Here is a 23,250-nt window from a genome sequence, read left to right on the forward strand (position 1 = left end):
GGGTGAGGAGTAGAAGCAGCAGGTAGAGATGGTACTGGGACAACTGACGGAAAACACCAAATGAAGCTCAAGTACATCGAGACTACACCTCATTGGAAAGTCAAAGGAAAAAGGTGATGGACAAGGGAGGAAAAGGTGAAGCACCATTTTCCTTATGTCCCTTCATCCCTTTGATGCTGCCTCTATTCACGGCAAACTCCATGTTCTGCTGCTCCTAAAAGACACAGTGATTTACTCCTCCAAGGATTTGATCATTTCACCGCCTAAGAAACAGGAGGCCAAACACACTAGCACCCATGCCCTCAGCCTGCCACACACAACAAAATTGACTGTCTTAGCTTTCTTCCTTGATTGCAACTGCCTTGAAGTTATGGATAATTCACCATTTTCTCTTCCACGGCACACAGCACACTCTGGTAGATAGAAGGTACTCAATAAACACTGTTTAATAAATAAGTAGCAAATGTTTGAACAGGAGAGACTGATTCACTGTGCTCACAGGCAGACTCTGTCCTACCGGAAAAACTGAAGGTTATTCTTTGTATGAGTATTGGGCATTTTTTTTTAATAAGTTTTTTATTTTTCAATTACATTTGACACACAATATTATGTTAGTTTTAGGTGTACAACATAGTGATTAGACATGTATACAATTTACTAAGTGATAACCCCATAAGTCTAGTACCCATCTGACACCATACATAGTTATTAGAATATTACGATGGGGGGATGGGTGAGAAGGGGAAGGGAAATATAGTTAATAATATAGTGATAAGTTTGCACGGTGACAGAGTTTGCACAGTGACAGAAGTAGTGGGGTGATCACATTGTAAGGCATAAAAATGTTGAATCACTGTATTGTACACCTGAAATTAATATAACCAATATAAGATTGTATACCAAATACACTTAAATTAAAAAAATAAATAAAGAAGAGGTGGTACATATATACAACGGAATATTACTCAGCCATAAAAAAAAGAAATCTTGCCATCTGTAACAACACAGATGGACCAAGAGGGTATTATTCAAAGTGAAATAAGTCAGACAAAGAAAGACAAATATAATATGATTTCATTCATATGTAGAATCTAAAAACAACAACAACAACAAAATGAACAAACAAAATAGTAACAAACTCATAGACACAGAGAACATTTTGATGGTTGCCCGCTGGGAAGAGTGTTGCGGTGGGGGGGTGAAAAGGGAGAGGGGATTAAGAAGCACAAATTGCCAGCTATAAGAACAGCCACAGGGATGTAAAGCACAGCACAGGGAATATAGCCAGAAATACGGTAATAACTCTGTATGGTGTCAGATGGGAACTACACAAGGCAAGAGGAAGAGACACTGTGTTGAGTCTGGGAGAGGATACAAAACTTACAGCAGTCAGGGGAGCTTTATCAGATCAACAAGATCCCAGGAAATGTGGGTGTTTGCGTGCGTGGTGCGTGTGTTTAGGGAGAGGGGAAGGGAGTTAGAACCCTCTAAAAAGGCTAACAGAAGAAAGCACCCCAGAAAGCACCACTAACGCGGTTCCAGGGGCTGAGTCTGGTCATCAGCGCAAGTCAGATGCTACTAGGTCAAGAATCTGAATGTGAACAGAAGACCCTGTGAACAACAAAAAAGGACAGCATATAAATTCCAAGCCCATGTTCTTCCCACTACATCATGCTGCCTCCTGAGAGAACTGAAGTTAAATACAGTTTAAAAGAGGTGCTACAACATGTAGTCATATCAAAAATGGTCCCTGAGGACCTGCTCAGTACTAAAATGCGGTTTCTTTGACAAAAACAAATTAGAAGGCTTCTGGATTAGAAAATGGAAAAAATCTGCTGATGTCACTCAGCCTGAGGCTTTAGAAGAACGTGAACAAGGCTGCGAACCGCAGGAAATGGGATGCTCTCCATGTCTTCTAAGCCACAATGTTTTATTTATTACTTTAGGACTGCAAAATAAGAGGAGTTGTTATTTCAATAAAAACTTTACATTGGAGAGAAAAAAAATTACATTGATCCATCCTATTTACCTAAAAAAAAGATTTCCCACTACAGTCCAGAGGCCAATTGTACAACAATTTCTACCACCAGCTTTTTCCCTTGGTGCATGCAAACACAGTTTTGGCTTCACACAAAGCGGATTTCAAGTTTAGATGTGTACAACTACTGTTTCAGCTTATCCAAGCTTCCCAGAATACTTCATTACTACATTGCCAGCGGCGGTGCCCCCTGGTGGCCCATGTAACAGCAGGGGGGGTGGATATGGAATCAAAGATGAAACTGAACCGTAGAGACGTGGTTCTCATGTGCAGTGGGGGGGGAGAGTTTTTTTAAACTACACATCACCTCCCCCCAGTTCCCCATGCCCCCAGGTCCCCACCCAAACAGATGAGAATCACCGCAGTGAGCGTGTCATACACAGGGACATGTGGACGTATCTGCCCAACAGAAAGACATGATGTGACCAAACAGGAGGAAATGCAGCCTGCGAAGGAAGAATGCTTGACCTTCTGGGCCTAAAGAGTGTTCCTGTGGACAGGAGAAAATGGGTGGTGTGAGAGGTCAGAAACTAAGGAAACGGGTGGTGTGAGAGGTCAGAAACTAAGGAAACAGTAAAACTGTTAATGATTTTTACAAGGATTCTAGGGCCGCCTGGCCTGGTCTTTCATCAACCAAAGGAAGATATCTCTTCTTGTTCTCCAGGCCTCCCCAGGATGTGCCACCTGCTACTTAAGAAATTGCTATCTTCTTACCTCTCCCAAACACAAAGAGATAAAAAGTTCCAATGTCATGAAAGTATCAAGGGTCAGGAAGAAATCCTATTGATAACAATGTTAAGTGGTGACCGTCTTCACGTCAATGCCCCTTAGAGTGCATAAAAGAGAGAAAATAGAAGCCCCACAGATCATCGCTGGCATTAAAACTCCATCACCCGTGTTGCTGATGGTGACAGTTTAGTGAAAGGAAAACATTTAACAAACTCTAGCATCACCTGCAAAGGACCGGTGTACGGCATTGCTTCCTTCTGGACTAGTAAGAAGTATACCAAACTTGTGCTCAGGAATTTTGAGGTCAAATGGTGCCTCTGAATGGATTTCTTTAGTGGAAGGTATATCTAACAATCCAAGGATCAACATTTTTAACAATAACTATAAAAAGCGAGCCAAGAGCATTTTCCCAAGACTGAATTTGCTAAAATAGGAAAGAGAGAAGGAAGGAGGGAGACTGGGAAGGAAGAAAGGAAGGAAGGAGGGAGGGAAGGGAGTCAGGTCCATGGTTAACAAGAATGAATAACTCAGCACAGAAATTAAAAATCTAGTGAAAAAACGGATAGGCTAATACAAAAAGTGTTGTAGTATCTCACGTCTCGTTAATGTCAGTCTTCCCAGCGGGGCTTTGCCAAAATATGTTTTAATACATAAGATGCGTGATAAACCCCTGAGATAGAAATTTGCCCACTGTTTAACCATGCTTCCTGAATATTTCCAGCAATTTTCAGGTCTCTAATCCCCGTTTTTACTATCTTTGTTTATTTCCTTGTCAAAATACACAAGCCCTATAGCAGCTGGGTACATACAACGCCTGTATCACAGGCACCCAAGCCCAAATTCTACTTCCTGACAACCTAAAATGTTCTGGCTGGAAGAGCCCTTAGAAGTGACCTGGTCTGATGTTTTCAACCTCCCCCCCCCACCATAACCTGGTCCCCATCAACCAGATGATATGACAATATCCCATTAGGAACCAACTTCACCACCACAGTGATTCTCATGTGGGCAAACACACGCGTGAGTGTGCGCGTGTGCACACACAGCATATGCAGTCCCATCCCCAAGTCTCTAAGCCCCAAGTGATTCTGGTATGGTCGCGTAAGATGGGTGCTGTTCAGCACCTCCTGGGAGCTCCTGGGAAACAACTAATTGGTCTGGTCTGAGAAAACTTCCGACCGGTGACCTGGCCACCATGAGACAGAAGTTCCTAAAAGACTTAGCAGTAGAACTCAAGTCTCCTGAGTCTCGACATGGCACTTTTCTCTCTCAATATTCTCTTTCTGTTCTGTTCTCTAAGGACATTCCCAAATGTTAACGATGGGGACAATACAGCTCTGTCCTGTTTAATCATGTACACAGGCAAATGCCACCACTATGGTTACCTCATCCATGAGTTATCAACTACAGTGATGTACTTCTTTCTTTTTTGCAAGTGGGCTTAGGAAAAAGCCCGTCTAAATCTAACCCTACTCTTTATTCAAATACGCATATAGCCAGACAAAGACTCAACCTCCCCTCCATGAGGAGGCCCACCTATAATAATAGCTAACAACATAATAGCTGCCGTGAAGCTCTAGTTAGTTGCCTTTTCTTTCTCAGCCTCTGAAATACAGAAATCTCCAGACCACCTTCTTCCAATCGTATTGGTTCCCAGCCATTTCAGTCTGTACTGACATGTACTTCAGCCAAAGAAGACACTACTTCTAGCTATTTCAAGCCCCTCCTACTTTCTCGGGTTTTCTGTGCACCATTTGCCCCCCCACCCCCTAATGTGGGACAGAATATTAATGAAGAATGGGAATGGCATCCCCGGAGGGGTCCTCTCACATAACTAAGCTGAGCGTTTTGGTCTGTTCTGTAAAATTTTTCCAAGAGATGGAAATGGGTTCTGCAGTTTATCCCTCATTCTACCGGGAAAAATGGAAGTGGAGGAAGCTTGTATCTTTACTTCTCGCTCTTTTCTCCTCTTAAGACCATGTCATTAGTCTATTTTCACCTCTGATTCTAGCCTCAGCTTTTTACAATACCAATTTCTGTTCCTACTCCAACGTCCTAATGTCCACAGGAGCCAAGTGAGTTGGTGGAGTTCTGTGCACAGTCTGCGCTGGCTGCCACGTCCACGTGCAAACCCAGACTGTGGTGCAAACCCAGACTGTGGCACCATCCGGTAATCCTCTGCCCCTAAAGGAACTCGTTCTTTGAGCTGCTGCCACCAGGCACTTTCTCAATGATTTCCACCCTGACATAATTCTCCTAAGTATTCTACTGCCGTTCCTTTATGGCTCCTTTACTTCTTCTCCTTCCTGCTCTTTGTTCCATTCATTCATTCATTCATTCATTCATTCCCACCCAAGTCCCCAATTTAAACATTCTAGGCCAGATACATGTCTTCCACATACTGTATAACATTAACTTTACTAGGCACTCAATCTTTCTGTTTTATTGACCGTCATGCATTTGTGTACACAATTACAAATACATATTGAATGTCAATTATATACAAGATACTTGAATCTTAGAGATTATGACAGCTATTCCAGAAGAAAGCATAGGCAGAAAGAGTCCCTTCCTATCTCCCTCCCACCCAAGTTGTTCTCTATAAATAGTGTGCATACAATAGTATTTACTTTGGGCTCCAGAATGACCTATAAACTCATAAATTATATTGTCAGTATTTGTGCATTTCCACATGAAATATTTGGGAAGTCAGCTACTACCTAGAGAGGGGTTAGTTTTAGCACCAGCTGTGATTATTCTCTCTGCGGTGCTTCGAGTAGCTAAAACCACTGATAGAAATATCCCTAAAAATTATGTAAAATCAACGAAACCAAATATAACTTAGATATATCGCCTGTCCTTCCATCTCAGTCTCCCCACAGACATCAACAGACATGAAGAACCAAAATAAATAACATAGATTTAAAAGAAAAAACAAGAAAGCTGTTTTTTAAATAACCTGACAAAGAGTTGAAAGGAAAGGGAATATAAATAAATTTCATTACACTTAAAAAAAAAGTTTCCCCTATTCCCAATCAAATCTGGGCTGACAGGCATTTAATTGCCCATAAATGAGCTTCCTTAAATAGCACCTATTAATACCCCCAAATTTCAGCATCAGCTTGCGCAGAGAGGTGGGGGAGAGGGGGAAGACAGAGACAGAGAGGGGGAAACCATGAAATGGCTAAAAAGCAAAACCAACTGCTTTCTTAAATTTGCGATAAAATCTGCAAGGAGAAGCCAGGAGGGGGGAAAGCCTTCACTACCCTCTGTTGCGGCTGAACCAGCCATGCCCGGACCACCGACTGCAAAGCCCGAGGCTAACCTGAACTGAAAAACATGTGCTTTGTCAGAAATCCCAGAGACACTGCGAAAAGAAGCACAAGACATCACTGAAACCATGATCAGTACCAAAAGAAAAAATACAGGTCTAGTCAAGTGTGGCTCACGGAACCTAACATATTTCCCCCTGTATATCCTGTCAGGGTCTCAAATTAACATATCTAAAAGGGAATATAATACCTTCTTCAACCAATCTCCTGGCAACTTTCCTCTTTCTGAGCTACCAATTATCCTAGTCCAGCAACCAAAACGCGATTTTCCTACCTTTCTCTCCTTCAACCACCCACTCAATCTACTATGCGAATGGGTAGCATTTAGCGAGAGGTCACTATTAGCCAGGCTTAGTACCGGACCCGACATGCATCGTCTCATTTAATTCTTACAGCTGTCATGCGGGGTGTCATGCGGGGTCTCAGCTCCCGCTCCCCGCATAAGGATGCAGGATATGGTGAGGCCAAAAAGGAACACGCACGGAGACACAGATGGGGGAGTCATATCACTATAGTCTCACTTGCAACTGGGTTGGAGAAACAGGAAGCAGGAACCACACTGTTCGCAACCCTCACTGCGCCGCTTGCAGGCTCAGCCACCATCTTCTTGCTAGCCCCCATTTTGCTGCTAGCGCAGCCACAGCAGTTATATTAGTGGCCAATGGCTCACTGGTTACAGCTGACGGCCAACTCGCCACAGCTGATGGCCATCCAATCACAGTTGATGGCCATTTACTACCCGAGTGAGCACCTTTCCACGTGAGGCCGAGAGCCTGGAAACCACTCCTGGCTCTGTCTCCACAACAAATAACCTACGAAACACATCTCATTATCCCCATTACCTCTAAGGAAACTGAGGCACAGAGGTTCAACTGATTAAGTAACCTAATGAAGGTCACATAGCCAATAAGTAGGAAAACCCAACCTAAACAGACGTCTATCCACCTCCAGCGTCATGTCAGGTATCATTCACACCATTACAACCTCCTACCTGCCCATTATATTTCCACTTCCAAGGCCACCTGTCTACTTCCAGCCTTTCTTACTTTCTGTGTAAACTACTGAAACGCCCTCGCAGCTTTCACATTTTCTACTGAAAAGAAATGACTCAATAGTGAAGTGAACTCTTTGCCAATTTCCAGACATACATTATGCATTTCCACGTCCTGTCTGTGCTCAGGTCATTAATGCCACCTAGACCACTGTCCCAACTCACTTGGCAAGGCCCAGCTCAAATGACATCTTTGTTATGATGCATTCTCTGCTAGGGAGGGAAGAGCTGAAAGAGGAGGACACAAAGCGCATTTCTGACTGCCGGCTTTGTGCCAGGCCCTGTAGTTAGAACCTGCATGGCAGCCCAGTGAGGTGGTACTGCTCTTATCTCGTTTGCAGACAGAACGGACGCACAGGGAGGTTAAGTAACTCATCCCGGGCTGCCTGGCTGCTAAGTGTCAAATCTGTATAGTAGGTACTTGCTCCTTCTCTTAACAATGTTGATTTAGGGAACGCTCAGAAGTGACCCTTCCTTTCTCCTGGAGGCCTCAGGCTGGTCACATCTGAATCCACTGATCCATCTTAATCGCCTCAAAGCAGACATCATGGAATTCCCGATGTGACACAGTAAGAAATCCACCTCATGCCTCTGAAGCATTCAGGCCAAAAACATGAATCTAATTCTGCCTCCAGAGCAGAGCTCCTCAAACGTTACTGTGTATACACATCCCCTGGAGGCTCTGGCTCAATGCAGATTCCGACAGGGCAGGGCTGGTGTGGGGCCTGAGATTCTGCATTTCTAACAAGCCCCAAGAATAACCTGTGCTGCTGAACCCTGGCCCATGCTTTGGAGAGTACCGCCTAGAATCTAGACACAGGCGAGATGGAGGAACGTGTTAAACAACTCACGGACAGGCCGCACGTGGGGAGGGAGGCACTCGCCTCAGGTGGACGATGTGTAGGAGCTCCACAAACACAGGAATGGAGACACTTTATTACAACACTTTTAGGAGTGACAATGGATGCAAGAAGACCCCGTGGCGAACACAATCCGTAGTCAGTTTTAAGAAAGACAGAATCAGTAGTAATGGTTTTTCTTTTTGTTTTATGCTACAATATGGGTCCGCACGGCACTGAACACCAAATCTAGGGGATACAAAACTATCGGACAAGTGGAGACCGGCCTCATTTGTAAAACAAGGAAGTCCCGTAATAAGGAGGCCGGGAATGTAGTTTATAGGCTTAAGAGGAAAGATACCGAATACAATGTATAAAACTTGTTTAGATTCTGATGTGAACAGAACTGTGTACCAGAATTGGGTGACAAGAGGGGAAAGAGAAACAGATTACTAGGTGATATAAGAGATTTTTAATTCTGTAAGGTTCATGATAATGGCATTGTGATTTTTTTTAAGTTCTTCCTTATTGGATATAACATACTGAAGTATTTATGAGTAAAATGGTATGAGATACAATATCTGGGATTTGCTCTAAAACATTCCAGAAAAAAAGTAGTGATAACAAGATTAGTAAAATGCTGCTATTTGTTGAAGCCGGGTGATGGTACATGGGGCTTCATTATACTATTCTGATTTTTATGTTTAAAATTTCCATAATAAAAAAGTAATTCTTTCTTCCCTTGGGCACCCCTAATGTTTACTCTGTACCACTCAAACAGGATATAGCAGAGGGACTTAAACATCTTTTTAAAAGTAGCTCCTCTTTTTAGGATGTGCCGGGAGCTGCGATGATCTAATTTAAGTGTCACAATAATGCTATGAGTTATCGTACGGATGAATAAAAGCAAAGTTCAGCAAGCTGGAATAACTTGCCCAAAGTCACACATCCAGCAAGTGACAACCAAGGCGAGGCTCAAGCGCAGACCCAACTGACTCAGAAGCCCAGGTTTGAAGCAGTGTGTTGTAACGTCCATCTCATGCCATAAGCTACCTCAGCGTCGGGCCCTTCATTTCTCTCACGCTACCTAAGACACGGCAGCCATTTTGAGAGGAGAAGATGAGGGCTACCTGATTCTGAATCATGGCTCTGACACTTACGAGCTGTGTGACCTTGGGCAGATCAATCTTCTGTCCCTCAGTTTCTTAGAGACTATGAATCTCATACTATTAAGAGATTAATAACCATATCATAAAGTTGTTAGGAAGATCAAATGGGTTAATAAATGTACAGTGCCTAGAATCATGTCTGACAAATGGCAAGCAATGATTGTTAGCTATTATCTTATTATTACTAAGTTCTCAGTAAAATTGAATGATACTGAATCCACCCCTCATGCAAACTCACAACCATTTATTTTTACATCTTCTAAGCCGACGTTTTTGACCACATAACTTGAAAAGTGGGCTCCCACCGTTGTTTATGAAAGCCAATGCATAGCAATCAAGATTAATGTTCCTATGTGCAGAGAAAAAAACATACCAATGTTAGTAAAAATCTAGAAACACAGGGCCCAGGACCATCACTACAGTGTCACAATTGCTTTGCAAGTTAATGTCGAGGGATGTATGGCGTTTATGGGATTTTAAAATCTCCAAAGAAGGTACCAGGAATTCTGGCTAAGCTGAAAGGTGAGATGCTCCACAGAAATAGGAACGGGGAGTCCTGGGTCACAGGCCAAGGTGGGTGGCAGAACTGGTGCCAGAAGCACTGAAACTAAGGAGGAAGCTGAGAACTAGGAGCCAGAACTAAGCAAGAACAGAGCCACTATGAACGCCTGAGCCAAGAAGGTTAGTTGAGAATGTACGCCAAAGCCCCCAGCCAAAGTCACGGGGAGAGACCGGGGCCAGAAGGAGCAAGGACAAGGTCCCCAATGACGAAAGGAGCAAAGAGAGCTCAATCAGATGGACAATGGTTCAGTTATGGCTTGCTGATTATAATTGCCTACGCCCTGCCTCATTTGCGGTTATTTTCTGTCTGCCTTAAAACTACTTTCCCAAGCTGTCTTGGTACACGTGGAAGGTGAAATAAATAAAAGGCTCAGATCTTATTAGACCATCAGGCAGATCCTTTCCCACTGGCTACCTCTTTAATCGCTCATTGCCTCATTACCAGCACCAATCTGTTTTAACTCCCCAAGTATTCAGTGCATATTATATCACATGTATTCACAATTACGAACATTTATTGAACCCTTAGATCTACCAGGCATACACTAAGAGCTGTACAGTTATCGCACTTAATCCTTCAATGAGCCAATGACGTACTGTTATTATTCTGGCTTTAGAGACGAAGCTCGGGTTGAGAGCCCAAGGTCACACTGCTAGGAAGTGTCAGCTCTGTCTGACTCCAGAGACAACTTTTAGACTATACTGTCTCCTTTCTGTGCTACTTCTTAGCAGACCTTGGCTACTTAAAGGGCTGGGAATGATTCAGAGCAGACTGCAGGTAACTGCTGACCAGACGAACTGCATAACCTGGAACACGATCTCCCACAGGGAACCCAGAAAGCTTGGGAAGAGCATTTGAAGAAGAATGAGCAATACTTGAATTCTCTTTACTTTCAGCAAACAGTCATTTCCTCCTCTTCAATTGCTCTCACTGAGTGCCGAGAGCAGTCTGGGCTGCTCCTATCAACCACTACAACCTGCTGTGGGGGAAATTATGCAGAGAGAAAAATATCACAGGTTTTTCTCCTTCACACTGGGAAGAAGGGAGAAAAAGGGGAGAGGAATTCCCAATGGAGAAGACTTATAAATATAGTAACAATGGAATATAAAGCCTACAAATAATACCTGTGACAAAAGACAAAAGCAGCAACCAAATAAGAGACAGATAAAATTAAATGTATGCACTTTTTCCACATCTGTTGCAAAAAAAGTTTTTTCCTTACAAGCAAATTTACTCTATTAAACCATGGTCATTATTAAAATCTTAAAATCAATATTAAAAATATGGACAATTATTATTATGTGAATCCTATATCAGAAGATACTTTTTTCCCTTTCAAAGGAAAAAAAGTCAAATATACAATATATCAAATATCATATATATGATAAAGCAATTTGCCTGCTTTTTAAAATAAGAAATGTAAAAGATTATGTTCACTCATCTTAGAAATGAAGACCAAGGAACTTAAAATTCAATATGCACAAAATAATTATTATATGATTATCTTCTAGAATACTACTCAGCAACAAAAAGGAATGAACTACACATAAATGTAACAACATGGATAAATCTCAAAGCCTTTATCCTGAGAGAAGGAAGTCTTACAAAAAAAGTACACTATATTATTTCATTTATATAAAATCCTGGAACTGTCAAAAAATGAATCTATGGTGAGGGAAAAATCAGAACAATGGTTGCCTCAGGGGTGGGGACAGGCGTTGACTGTGAAGGGACATGAGGAAAACACCTGGAGGAATGGCAACATTCCATATCTTGCTGGGAATCTCGGTTATACGGTGTATGCATATGACAACACCCAGCAAAAGTACGCTTATTTCATCGTAAATGTAATAACAAGGGAAACAAACACCATCAGCAAATACTGAACTCTACTGATAAGCACGTTCAAATATTTAGGTGGAAGTACACTGATATCTACAAATTACTTTGAAATACATCAGAAAGTAAGATTGAGAGAGGGGTGGACAGATGGATATGTGATAAAGCAAATATAGTAAAATCTAGAATCCAAGTAGTAGATAGGCAAGTGTTTATCATAAAATTCTTTCAACTTCGCCATATATTTGAAAATTTTCATCGCATATAGGGAAAATACACTCATCTATGTATTACAAACAGGTAAGGAGGCTACAAAAAAGAAGAAAAACGTAAGAGACAGAGTGAAAGGGAAAGAACAGCAAATAAAAGGGAGAACAAATTAGAAAGGGAGTCAGACAAAAATATAAACACACCTACAGAAAACTGAGGGCATAGAGAAAACAACCAAGAACACTGAGGAGGCTTTGAAATAACTGTCTTGGTCCCTGGGCATGTGTCCAGTTTTCACCATTAATCTATTATTAAATGCTAATAAATGTGTTCTGTTTAATAAAGGAGCTTTATTCCATCTGAGCAGTGAAAAATGCAACAGAAACAGAACAGTTCTAATAAAGTTATATGCAAGGCATTTAAAAAGTAACGTCATTAACAAATACCATAGAATTTATATATTGAAGTGAACATTGCTCTCCAAATTTGTCACCAGCAAAGAATATATGTGAGATGTAGAGCATGATTAACCTGGGTCCAAATCTCCATTTCGTCAATAAGTGACCATACGACTTTAGGCAAGTTACTAATTTCTGAGCCGCAATTTCCTGATCTATGATATGGAAATAACATTACATCTCTCACAGGGCAATTCTGAGGATTAAAAGAGACCATTTACATGGAAATGACTAGCTCAACACCAGGTATGGAGCCATTAGTTATTACACATTGTTTTTCTTTCTTCTTATTCTAATAATAAGTTTTGTGACATTTTGAATTATTGGCCAGGTGGAGAATAAAAGTGTTCCAGGAGTTGGGAAGAACATATGCAAAAGTAGAGAGAGGAACAACAAGAAAGAGTCCTTCTCTTAAAAACTGCTAAAACACAGAGGTCAAGCTTAAGTGTTATGTAGAAAGGATGAGAAGGGATTGGAAAAAGACTGGAGAGGAAGACAGGACAGAATCATGGAGGCCGTTTATGCCACGCTAAGGAATTAGGTCTTTGTCATGCAGGCATCGGAGAGCCATTTACAGGTTGTCAGTAGAAGAGTGACATGGTCAGAGTTCTCTTTTAGAAACAAAACTCTGATGGCTGACTGCGCTGTGTAACTCCAAGGAAACTATTCACATAGAACATTGAGGGAAGCACGATATGGACTAGAGAATTATGACTCCCAAATCTAAATTGGGGATGTACAGATTTTTTTTTTTTAAAGACAATAGAGGGAAACTACCTCAACGTAATAAAAGCCATATGTGAAAAGCCCACAGCTTACATTATACTCAACAGTGAAAAATTGAAAGCTTTTCCTCTAACATCAGGAACATGACAAGGATGCCCACTCTCACCATTTCTATTCAACATAGTATTGGAAATCCTAGCCAGAGCCATTAGGCAAGAAAAAGAAAAAAAAAGGCATCCAAATTGGAAAGAAAGAAGCATCTTTCTTTTTGCAGATGACATGATCTTCGTGTTTCCCCGAAAATAAGACCTAGCCGGGCAATCAGCTCTAATGCGTCTTTTGGAGCAAATATTAATATAAGACCCAGCCTTATTTTACTATAAGACCTGGTCTAATATAATATAATATATAATATAAGACCGGGTCTTATATTAATTTTTGCTCCAAAAGACACATTAGAGCTGACTGCCCAGCTAGGTCTTATTTTCGGGGAAACAGGGTATGTTGAAAACCCTAAAGATACCACACAAAATCAAAAAAACAAAAAACCTGTTAAAATAAGCAAATTCAGCAGTTACAGGATACAAAATCAGTTGCATTTTTATACTATAATGAACAATTTGAAAAGGAAACTAAGAAAATAATTCTATTTATGATAGCATCAAAAAGAATCAAATATTGAGTAATAACTTAACCAAAGAGACAAAAGACTTGAACACTAAAAACTACGAAACACTGCTTAAAGAAATGAAAAAGACACAAAGAAATGGAGCAATATCCCATGTTCATAAATTGGAAGACTTAATATTGTTAAAATGTCCACAACTACCCAAAGTGATCTACAGCTTCAATGCAAACCCTATCAAAATCCCCATGGCATTTTTTACAGAAATAGAAAACAAAAAAAATTCCTAAAATTCAAATGGAATCTCATGGGACCCCAAATAGTCAAAACAGTTTTGAAAAAGAACAAAGTTGGAGGACTCACATTTCTGAATTTTAAAACGTATTACAAAGCTACAGAAATTAAAACAGTGTGGTACGGGCAAAGACAGAAATATAGACCAATAGAACAAAGCAGAGAGCTCAGAAATAAATCTTTGTATATATGATCAGATGATCTCCAACAAGGATGCCAAGACCACACAATGGGGAAAGGACTCGAAATGAATTAAAGACCTAAATGTAAGACCTAAAACTATAAAACTTCTAGAAGAAAACATAGGGGGAAAGCTTCATGATGTTGGATTTGGCAATGATTGATTGGATATGACACAAAAGCAGGGGCAACTAAAGCAAAAACACGTAAATCGGATGTCATCAAACTTAAAAACTTCTTTGCATCAAATGACACAATCAATAGAGAGGGTAACCTATGAAATGGGACAAAATACAGAGGGTGCCAGAAAAACGTAAACATTTTAAGAAAGGAAAAAACTGTATTAAAATTGTAACTTAATATATACCGATAACAGAAAATGAATACAAGTCATGTATATACATTTTTTTGGCATCCCCAGTATTTGAAAATCATAAATTTCATGAGGGATTAAAGAATGCCTACAACTCAACAACATGAAACCAAATAACCTGACTTTTTTTTTTAATGGGCAAAGGACTTAGACCTTTCTCCAAAGAAAATAAATGGCCAACAAGCACATAGAAAGATGTTCAATATAGCGAATCATTAGAGAAATACAAATCAAAACCACAAGATGCCATATCACACCCATTAGGATGGCCACTATCAAAAAAACAGAGAACAATAAGTGTTACTGAGGATGTGGAAAAATTGGAAACCTTGTGCAATTGATAGGAATTTACAATGGTATGGTCACTACGGAAAATAGTATGGAGGTTCCTCAAAAAATTAAAAATAAAACTACCTTATGATCCAGCAATCCCACTTCTGAGCATATACTCGAAAGAATTGAAAACTGGACCTCCAAGACACATCTGCATATCCCAATCCACTGTAGTAGCATTATTCACAATAGCCAAGAGGTAGAAACAATCCAAATGTCCATCAACAGATGAATGGATCAAGAAAATGTGGACATACATACAACAGAATATGACTAAGCCCTAAAAACAGGAAATCCTGCCATATGCTACAACATGGATGAACCTTAAGGTGATTATGCTAAGTGAAATAAGCCAGTCACAAAAGACAAACTGTATGATCCCATTTATACGAGGAATCTAAAGTAGTCAAACTACTAGAAACAGAAAGCAGAATGGTGGTTGCCAGGAGCTGGGGGAGAGGAGGAAATGGGGAGTTATGGTTCAATGGGTAGAGTTTCAGTTTTGCAAAATGAAAAAGTTCTAGAGATCTGTTACAGAACAATGTGAATATACTTAACACTAATGACTACATACTTAAAAACGGTTAAGGTGGTAAATTTTATGTTGTTTTCTTTACTATAATTTTTTTTTTTTTTAAAGGAGACTAAAGGTAAAAATGGCTAAAGAGTACCAAGGCATGCAGGAGAAAAGTTTAAGAAAAAGAAGGGCAACAGGACAATGGGGGTTTGCATTTTGAGCAGTAAGGTGGAGACGGAGTTAAATGACGCCTCAAGGTTCCAACCACACTTCCCGTTCAAGCTGTTTCAGATCCAACTCAGAATGCGGCCTCTGCAGAAAGCAGAATGGTGGCTGCCAGGTGCTGGTGGGGAGGGGAGGGGGAATTATTGTTTAATGGACGTAGAGTGTCTGTTTTGCCAGATGAAAAGAGTTCTGGAGATGGGTGGTGGTAATGGTTGCACAATGTGAATGGACTTGATACCAGTCAACTGTGTACTTAAAAAATGGTTGAGATGTCAAATTTTTATGTTATGTGTATTTTACCACAATAAAAAAATTTTAAAAAGAATGCGGCCGCCGAAGCACTGAGACTTAATGGGCCTCTTAAAGTTCCAAGAGTACACTGACACGATTTATGGTACCTCTAAAAGCATCCTGAACGGGGGACAGTTATTTCCTCAAATCTTCACCTAGTAGTAGAAAGAGCAGTCATCGTAAGTGGGTGGGAGGTCCTCCCTGACTGAGCCAGCCAACGCCTGGATTGGGTGCTCTTTTGCAAAGGAAATACTACTTCCTGCGTGACAGAAGGTAAAAGGAGCTGTTAGCAGGCCCCAAAGGGTGTCTCTCGTGCTAAAAGGCCATTATACTAAACCTAGATTTCACACCTGATCTAACTGCAGCTTCAACCTCTCCCAGAAATATGATCTTAATAAACCAATCTGGAATTTTCTGGTCGGGCACCAATAATCCGTCACGGGACCCTCTTTCCCTCCTACAGGAAGAAGAGGCAATCTGCATGATAAAAACCCTTCCCATTGTCTTCCCCCAAAGAAAAAATATCCTGGACCAAAAAGAATCCCTTCTTTGCTTTTGTTAATAGCTCCCTTGCCCCACCCTTCTTTCTACAACAATCTTCCATTCTGGACAACCCCTTAGCGATCCCTTCTAGTTACTATGTGGGGTCCCCTGCATGAATCCCCTCATAACGCCAATCAGATCTTCACATTTACTTGGTTGAACTTTTTTTTAACAGAACCTTTCCTTGAGGATTCAAGCGTTGTTAGAAAAGGCAAGTATCATATGCTTCATATTCCATTTGTTAAAACCTTTCCTCCACCCTTTTATATATATATTACTGAGTTTAAGCTTCTTAGGTCTGTTCTTTAAATGCCAGCTAATGGAATTCGGGCGCTCTGCCTTGAGAACGCTTAGAAAGAAAGGGGGAAAATGTCCCATCTTCTCTACAGCTGTAAAAACCTGGACACCATGCTGCATCATAAAATTATGTCTGACAACGGTGAACTGAGAACAGTCACAAAAGCATCGCTATGAATCTCCTTTCTAATATGGAGACTGTCATTACAAAACCGGTCTGTTTTCTGTTTAACAAGGCAGTCATTTAAGACACCTGGATTGCAGAGAGAGTTGCTATATATTTAAGATGTAGCCCTTAATCCCCAAAAGACTGCAAACTGATTGGCTCTCTTAATAGCCTGTATAATTTTTATGCCAAAACGCTGTTTATTTAAACCTTATTACCATATTAAGTCAGAAGAGAAGCTCAGACACTTTCTTCTCCCTCCACGCCTGAAGGCTAATAAAACCCACGACTCTGTTGAATTCCTTATTCAAACAAAAGGTTTGAAAGTCTTTGTCTCATGTAAATGAATCCAGGCTAAAGGGATGAATGAGGGGTTGGAGGAAGCAGATTCAGTAAATGTCCAGCAGGCAAAATGATAACAGAGCAAGAGGCTGTAGTAAGAAACTGAAGGAGCCAAACCCCAAGGAGACTTGAGTTCCCGTTAGGGTCTGCTATTAACTCAGCAGGTGTCGGTGTCTCTCTCTCTGTCTCTCTCTGTCTCTCTGTCTCTCTGTCTCTCTGTCTCTCTGTCTCTCTCTCTCTCTCTCTCTCTCTCTCTCTCTCTCTCTCTCTCTCTCTCTCTCTCTCGGGCCTCAGTCTCTTCACCTTCCCATGTCACTACGACAGCCTATATCCACTGCATTATCAATGTTAGTAACCCCAATAAATAGTTCCAATTTTACAGAACTGGTTACGACGAGAAGCCTGTGTCTGTAGTTTTAACACTTGTTTTTCTTTTAAACCACAATGTTTTAGAGAGACAAGCCCAGCTGAACAAGATGTTACCCTTAGGCCCTTTTGGACTGTGTTGTTGTGGAAAGTGAAGATGGGGGTGGGGGTGTCAGATATTTACCAGTGTTTTCCGTAGAGCCAGTGGCCTCCCCATGACAGCAGACAGACGCCAGCTGTCGTTTTCTTCCAATGATTCCGAAGCGTTTTGAAGAACACCGTCATCTTCTCCTAGGGATTTGCTACAGAGACAAAGGAAAACGAGAGAATTATCCGACGCCAGCGTGTCCAAGAGTCGCTATGACTCTGCCTTCCATTCGTTCATTCCCTCCATGTTCTCCTTCCCTCACTCTTTTTCCTTCTTAACCGCTTCTCTTCTCCCCTCATTTTCATCATCTTCATCTTCTCACCCGCCCACCTACCTCTTTCCTTCTTTCTTTCTTCACTTCTTTCTACCTAAAGTACACTTTTTCCTTCTCTGATCACTTTTACCTCTCACTGCATTAGAAGGAGGGGGGGGGCGGGTGGAACGGAAACAGAGGAAGGGAATTCTAAGCTTCCTGTTTCTTTCTTCTTCCGGTCACTATACCACCGTTTATGAGTGCTTGTCAAGCCTTTATGTATAAAGGACACAACACCAAATTAGTAAAATAAAGGGCGTATTCAAAATAGAAGAAAGCGCTAGACCCTTAAGAGGAAAGCAAGCAGAGATGCGCGGAAAACCCAATGAAGAGGAAACGCACAACTTCCTGAGTAATGAAAGACATGCAAAGTACAAAGAACCATCTCGAGTCACCTACAAAAGGATCACATTTTTTAAATGCTCATATGCACTGATGACAAAATGACACAGACACTTTCACACTCCTTCCTGCAGGGAAAGTAAGTTAGCACAACTTTACTACAAAACAAAGGGACAACATACATCCTTTCTCTGTTTTCTTCATAGCACTTACCACTTCACGATCCTCACCAGCTAATTGGTTTATTATCTTATCTCGCTGGAATGTAAATTCTATGCGAGTTAAGAACTTGGGCTGATCTGGTCACTGCTGTATCCCCAGGGCCTAAACTTCCTTATGAAGGCTCCCATGTCAGTAAAACTTAAATGTGTATGCCTTTCTCCTATTAATCTCTCTCTGCCAGTTTAATTTCCAGACAGACCCAGCCAGGGACCCTAAGAGGGTTACAGAAAACTTTTTTCCTCCCCTACATTAAATTTTTCTTCACTAAGAACTTTTGTTGAGATGGAAAAAAACTCAAAATACAATGTTAAGTAAAATCAACAGGATAAAAAGCCATATATAATTGGTATTGTTCCAATTATGTCCAACTACAAGTATAAATGGAAAAAGGAAAATACCAACAGAAATAAACACAAAAATTTAAGTAGTTCCCTTTTGGTTGTGAAATAATGGGTGACATTTATTTCAGTTTTTAAATTTTCTAAGTTTTCTAAATGGATTTTCTAAGTTTTTAAAAATGAATATAATTTTCTAAACAGGTAAATTAAAAAATTGTAGGACAGTTTGTGCATGCAGTAAATAGACCAAGGAAAAAACAGCTGCTTTCACTGAAGGTTCTCATTCTTTTATTGCTCCTTTACCTACAAAGACTCTTCTTGACCTAACTTAATCAGGCTCCTTGGAGCTCGCTGCTGGACTAGGCCCAGCCTTGGGCTTCCCTCTACCTTATAGAATCCAGTAAGAATCCTGCGAAGTTAGTTTAGCAAACCCCCCGCACCCTGGGTATCTGACCACCCTAGAGAGCTCACCACAGTGGCCTGACTTCAGCAAGAATTCTGTTGAGTCATTCTACCAGAATCCCCCTTATCCCTGATGTTTTCTCTAAGTAACTTTCCATTCACTGACCCCTGCCCTACCTGCTTCTTGGCTATAGATCCCCACTGGTCCTTGGTGTTGTTGGGAGTTGAGTCCAACCTCCCTCCCCCACTCCAAGATGCCCACTGCAGTGGTCTCTACATTCACAGAGATGCCCCCCGACCCCCCACCCCTTACCATAAAGTCCCCCTTACCATTCTTTAACAAGTGTCACTACATTTTTTAACACCACTATTGGTTAAAATTGCTCTCAAGGCAAGAAATGTCCTCATCACCAGCAACAATGAGGCCAGCAGTGCCAGGGAGCACAGCTTCCCATGAATCGGGGGGCACAGTCCAGGCTGGTACATATAATGGAACCCAAAGGCACATCTGCTAATTAAAACGCCTCTCCATCTGGCCCCGGAAGCACTCATGCATTCACCAGGCCCTTCATGAACACCTATATGCTGGGCTCTGTACTGGGTACTAGGCAGGGAAGAACAAAGTTCTATTCTCAAGTGCTCATAATGGTTAAACCCACAAGGATAATACAACTGCACAATTTGTGACTGCAACCCAGTGGGAGGAATGTTGAGGGGTAAGCCAGCAGCTCTGAGAGTCCACAAGAATGGACCTCACACAGACTGGAGGTGACACGGGTGGTGCAGAGTCAGGGAAGTTGTCATGCAGGGTGTCATGCGGGGTCTCTGGTCCCACTCCCCACATAAGAATGCAGGATACGGTGAGGCCAAAAAGGAACACCCACGGAGCCATAGATGGGGGAGTCATACCACTGTATTCTCACTGGCGGCTGGGTTGGAGACACAGGAAGCCACATGATCTGCGATCCGCAACCTGCCATCCGCTTCTCTGCCAACCAACTTCACTTACTAACTGCAATCCGCTGTGCTAACTGCAATCCCCGCTTACCATTCGCTGCTAGCGTAGCCACAGCAGTTATATTAGTGGCCAGTGGCTCACTGGTTACAGCTGACGGCCAACTCGCCACAGCTGATGGCCATCCGATCACAGTTGATGGCCATTTACTACCCGAGTGAGCACCTTTCCACGTGAGGCCGAGAGCCTGGAAACTGCACTCCTGGCTCTGTCCCCACAGAAGTCTTCCCAGAAGGCGTGACAGTTATACTGAGTCTTCAAGAATGAGGAGTTAAAGGAGTTAAGAGACTGATGTGTACAAAGGTACAAAAGATACCAAAGTGTGCTCAGGAAAACACAAGTAGGTAGTCAAGTATAGAAAACAGGGTAAATATGGGAGAGTACCTAGAACAAGGCCTCTAACGCTATGGTGAAAGTTGTGTAAAATGCAATCTTGAGCATTAATCCTGAGATTGATTTGATCTGGCTGGGTGGTCATTTTCATTTTAAGCAAGTCCTTCCATGCTTCTAATGAAGGTCAGGCATCACACTACACTTTGAGAAACACTGGTTTGGAGACAAAGGATGGGGAAGGTGGGGCAAGTTCAGAAAAGATCAGAAGGACCTTGAATCCATGCAAATGGACTTTGGATATTATGTTGAAGGTGACGAAAACCTTGAAGGGATTTAAGCAAGTGAGTGATATGATTATATTTGAACTGCAGAAAGATCCCTTTGTAGCAGAATGGAAAACGGACTGAAGCTGAGCTTAACGCTAAAGAGAGCCGGTAGGAAGTTATTACCATAATCTCTAGGAAGAAAGAAGCAACAGAGATGGGAGGATGATTTGGGAGCTCTTTATAAAATAGAATTTGGCAGCATTTGCTGATCAACCGGAGAAGGTGAAAGAGGAGGAACCAAGCCAGGTTTGTACTTGGACCACTGATTGGATAATGATCTCAATCATTAGACGTGGAATGTAGGTTTGTGGGAAAAGACAGTGCAGTTCAGGAGGCACGAAGTGTGAGATGACTGTAGGGCATCCAAATAGCAACGGTCAGTGAATGTCTGGATTTAGCAGTTTGAAGCCAGGAGAAATTGTCCGGGCAAAAGATACAGACTTGGGACTGATTTAGATTTGGGACTCATTGGTGTGAAGGAGGTCAAGGCTAAGGGCAAAGAAAAGCACCTGAGGTAGAAAGCGAGACGAATGCCAATAAGCACGAGAGCAGCCTACGAGTCCATGTATCTGTTTCAAGGCCATCAATGACCCAGGGTAATTCATTTTGTCACCAATGAATGCTTCATCTATTATAAAGATACTGTGGAAATACGCAGGCAACCTAGTATATTGTAAAAAGCGCTAGTTCAAAGGTCCTGAGGCCTAGATTCTAATCCCAGCTTTGTCTCTTACGGGCAGTGAGAGTCTCGGTAAGTCATTTAACCTTTGCCTCTATTTCCTCATTAGTAAAATGAGGACACACCACCTGCTCTGATGAACTCATTGGGCTGCAAGGAACACATCCAGGAAGGCTGTGAATGCACTTTGTAAATTTTTCTGCAAGCATCTGAGTTGTCATCACAATATGCACTATATTAGCTAACGGTGTGTATCCCTTGCAAGTGCCCAACAGAAGTCCTCTCTTCCCCAATCTCAGCAAGTCTAAATTTTATATGTTCCAATTAACATCGCTCTTCTGAAAAGCAGTTTTGCCCCCAACGAATTGCTATATTCTAATTGAATCCGACCTCCTCACCTGGAAGGGGGGGGTTTTCTCACTAGACCGTGAACCCCGCAAGGGCAGGTTCCGTCTATGCGTCTCCTGCAAACAGAACCTAGTAAAATACCTGGAATGAATGAACCCGTCAATCAGAAACCATTCGCCCGTTTTGCAAACGACTCAGCTGAAGGCCAATGGTACACAGTGAGTAAGGGCCACATAAATGAGCGACAGGTGTAGGACCAGAACCCAGGACCGCTGACTCCCGCCGTGACAAGAGCCCCGCCATCCGCACGGGGTCCTCCCCACGACCCGCGCTGGGCCCTGGCGCCGCCGCCCGCGCCCGCGGCCCGGACGCCGCGCCCCCGAGGCCGGGTCCCCACAGCCCCCGGCCGGGCACCACTCCCGCGCCTCCGCTGGGCGCCCTGCGCTCTCCGCTGGCGCCCAGTCCCAGCGCCCCGCGCTCCACATCCCGCCCCGGGCCCCGCCGCACTCACCGCCGCGGGCCCGCTCAGCGCCCTGCCTTCCTGTGCTCCCTCAACATTCCTCCGCTCATTCGCGGGAAACCGCTGCCGCCGCCCTCGGGTTCCGCCACGGGTCCTGTCCGAAAGGGCAAGCGCGGGCTGCAAGGGCCGCCACCTGGGGGCTGCCGGCATTTTTCCTTCACTCATTTATGTATTCATCCATCCCGTCATCCATCCCGTCATCTATCCATCAATCGCTCAGCAATATTATATGGAAAGCCTACCAAGGCAAACGCTGTTTTAGGACCTGGCCCCAAATCAGAAAATAACTCAATGAACAGGGCAATTTTAGACAGTGATACAACCGCGAAGAAAATGAAAAGGGAGTGGGGTCGGGAAGAAGTATTTAAATTAGGCAAAATTAGGCCTCTCGGAGTAAGGGGCAATTAACCTGAGACCTGAAAGGCGGGAAAGAAACGGTCAAGCAAAGATCCAGGGGAAAAGGGAGCCTGGGGGAGGGAACAGCCAGTACAAAACTCTAAAGCCTGAGAGAGTTTGGCGGGTCAGGGGTCAGTGTGGGTGAAGTAGAGGGAGACACGGAGTGAGTGGTAGTGATGAAGCTGGAGAGGTGGGTAGGATAGGCCATGGTGGTGAGGAGTTCAGACATGATACCAAATGGGATAGGAAAATGCTGTGGGGATTCAGAACAATGTCATCTGGTTTACATTTTAAACATCTCTCTGGCCACAACATAGGGAATGGATTGTAGAAAGCAAGAAAGCTCCAGAGAAGCCAGGTCCA

General features: G+C 42.4%; 1 protein-coding gene across 2 annotated transcripts in view; it reads right to left on the minus strand.

Annotated features, from left to right (window-relative positions):
• The window catches only part of AGK (acylglycerol kinase), a 73,709-nt gene extending 50,921 nt beyond the window's left edge, over positions 1-22,788 (minus strand). Inside the window, exons 1-2 of one of the 2 annotated variants that reach the window (XM_019749857.2) lie at positions 22,483-22,788; positions 17,690-17,807 (exon numbers count right to left, since the gene is read on the minus strand). In XM_019749857.2, coding sequence (XP_019605416.1) covers positions 17,690-17,790 — 101 coding nt within the window. In that variant the 5' untranslated portion in view covers positions 17,791-17,807; positions 22,483-22,788. Of the gene's footprint in view, positions 1-17,689; positions 17,808-22,021; positions 22,412-22,482 lie in introns of those variants that run through there. The other variant, XM_074315264.1, reaches the window with a different exon arrangement.
• Positions 22,789-23,250: the final 462 nt, after the last annotated feature.

This window comes from Rhinolophus sinicus, linkage group LG11 (genome assembly GCF_036562045.2).
Source record: "Rhinolophus sinicus isolate RSC01 linkage group LG11, ASM3656204v1, whole genome shotgun sequence".
NCBI classification, from domain to species: domain Eukaryota; kingdom Metazoa; phylum Chordata; class Mammalia; order Chiroptera; family Rhinolophidae; genus Rhinolophus; species Rhinolophus sinicus.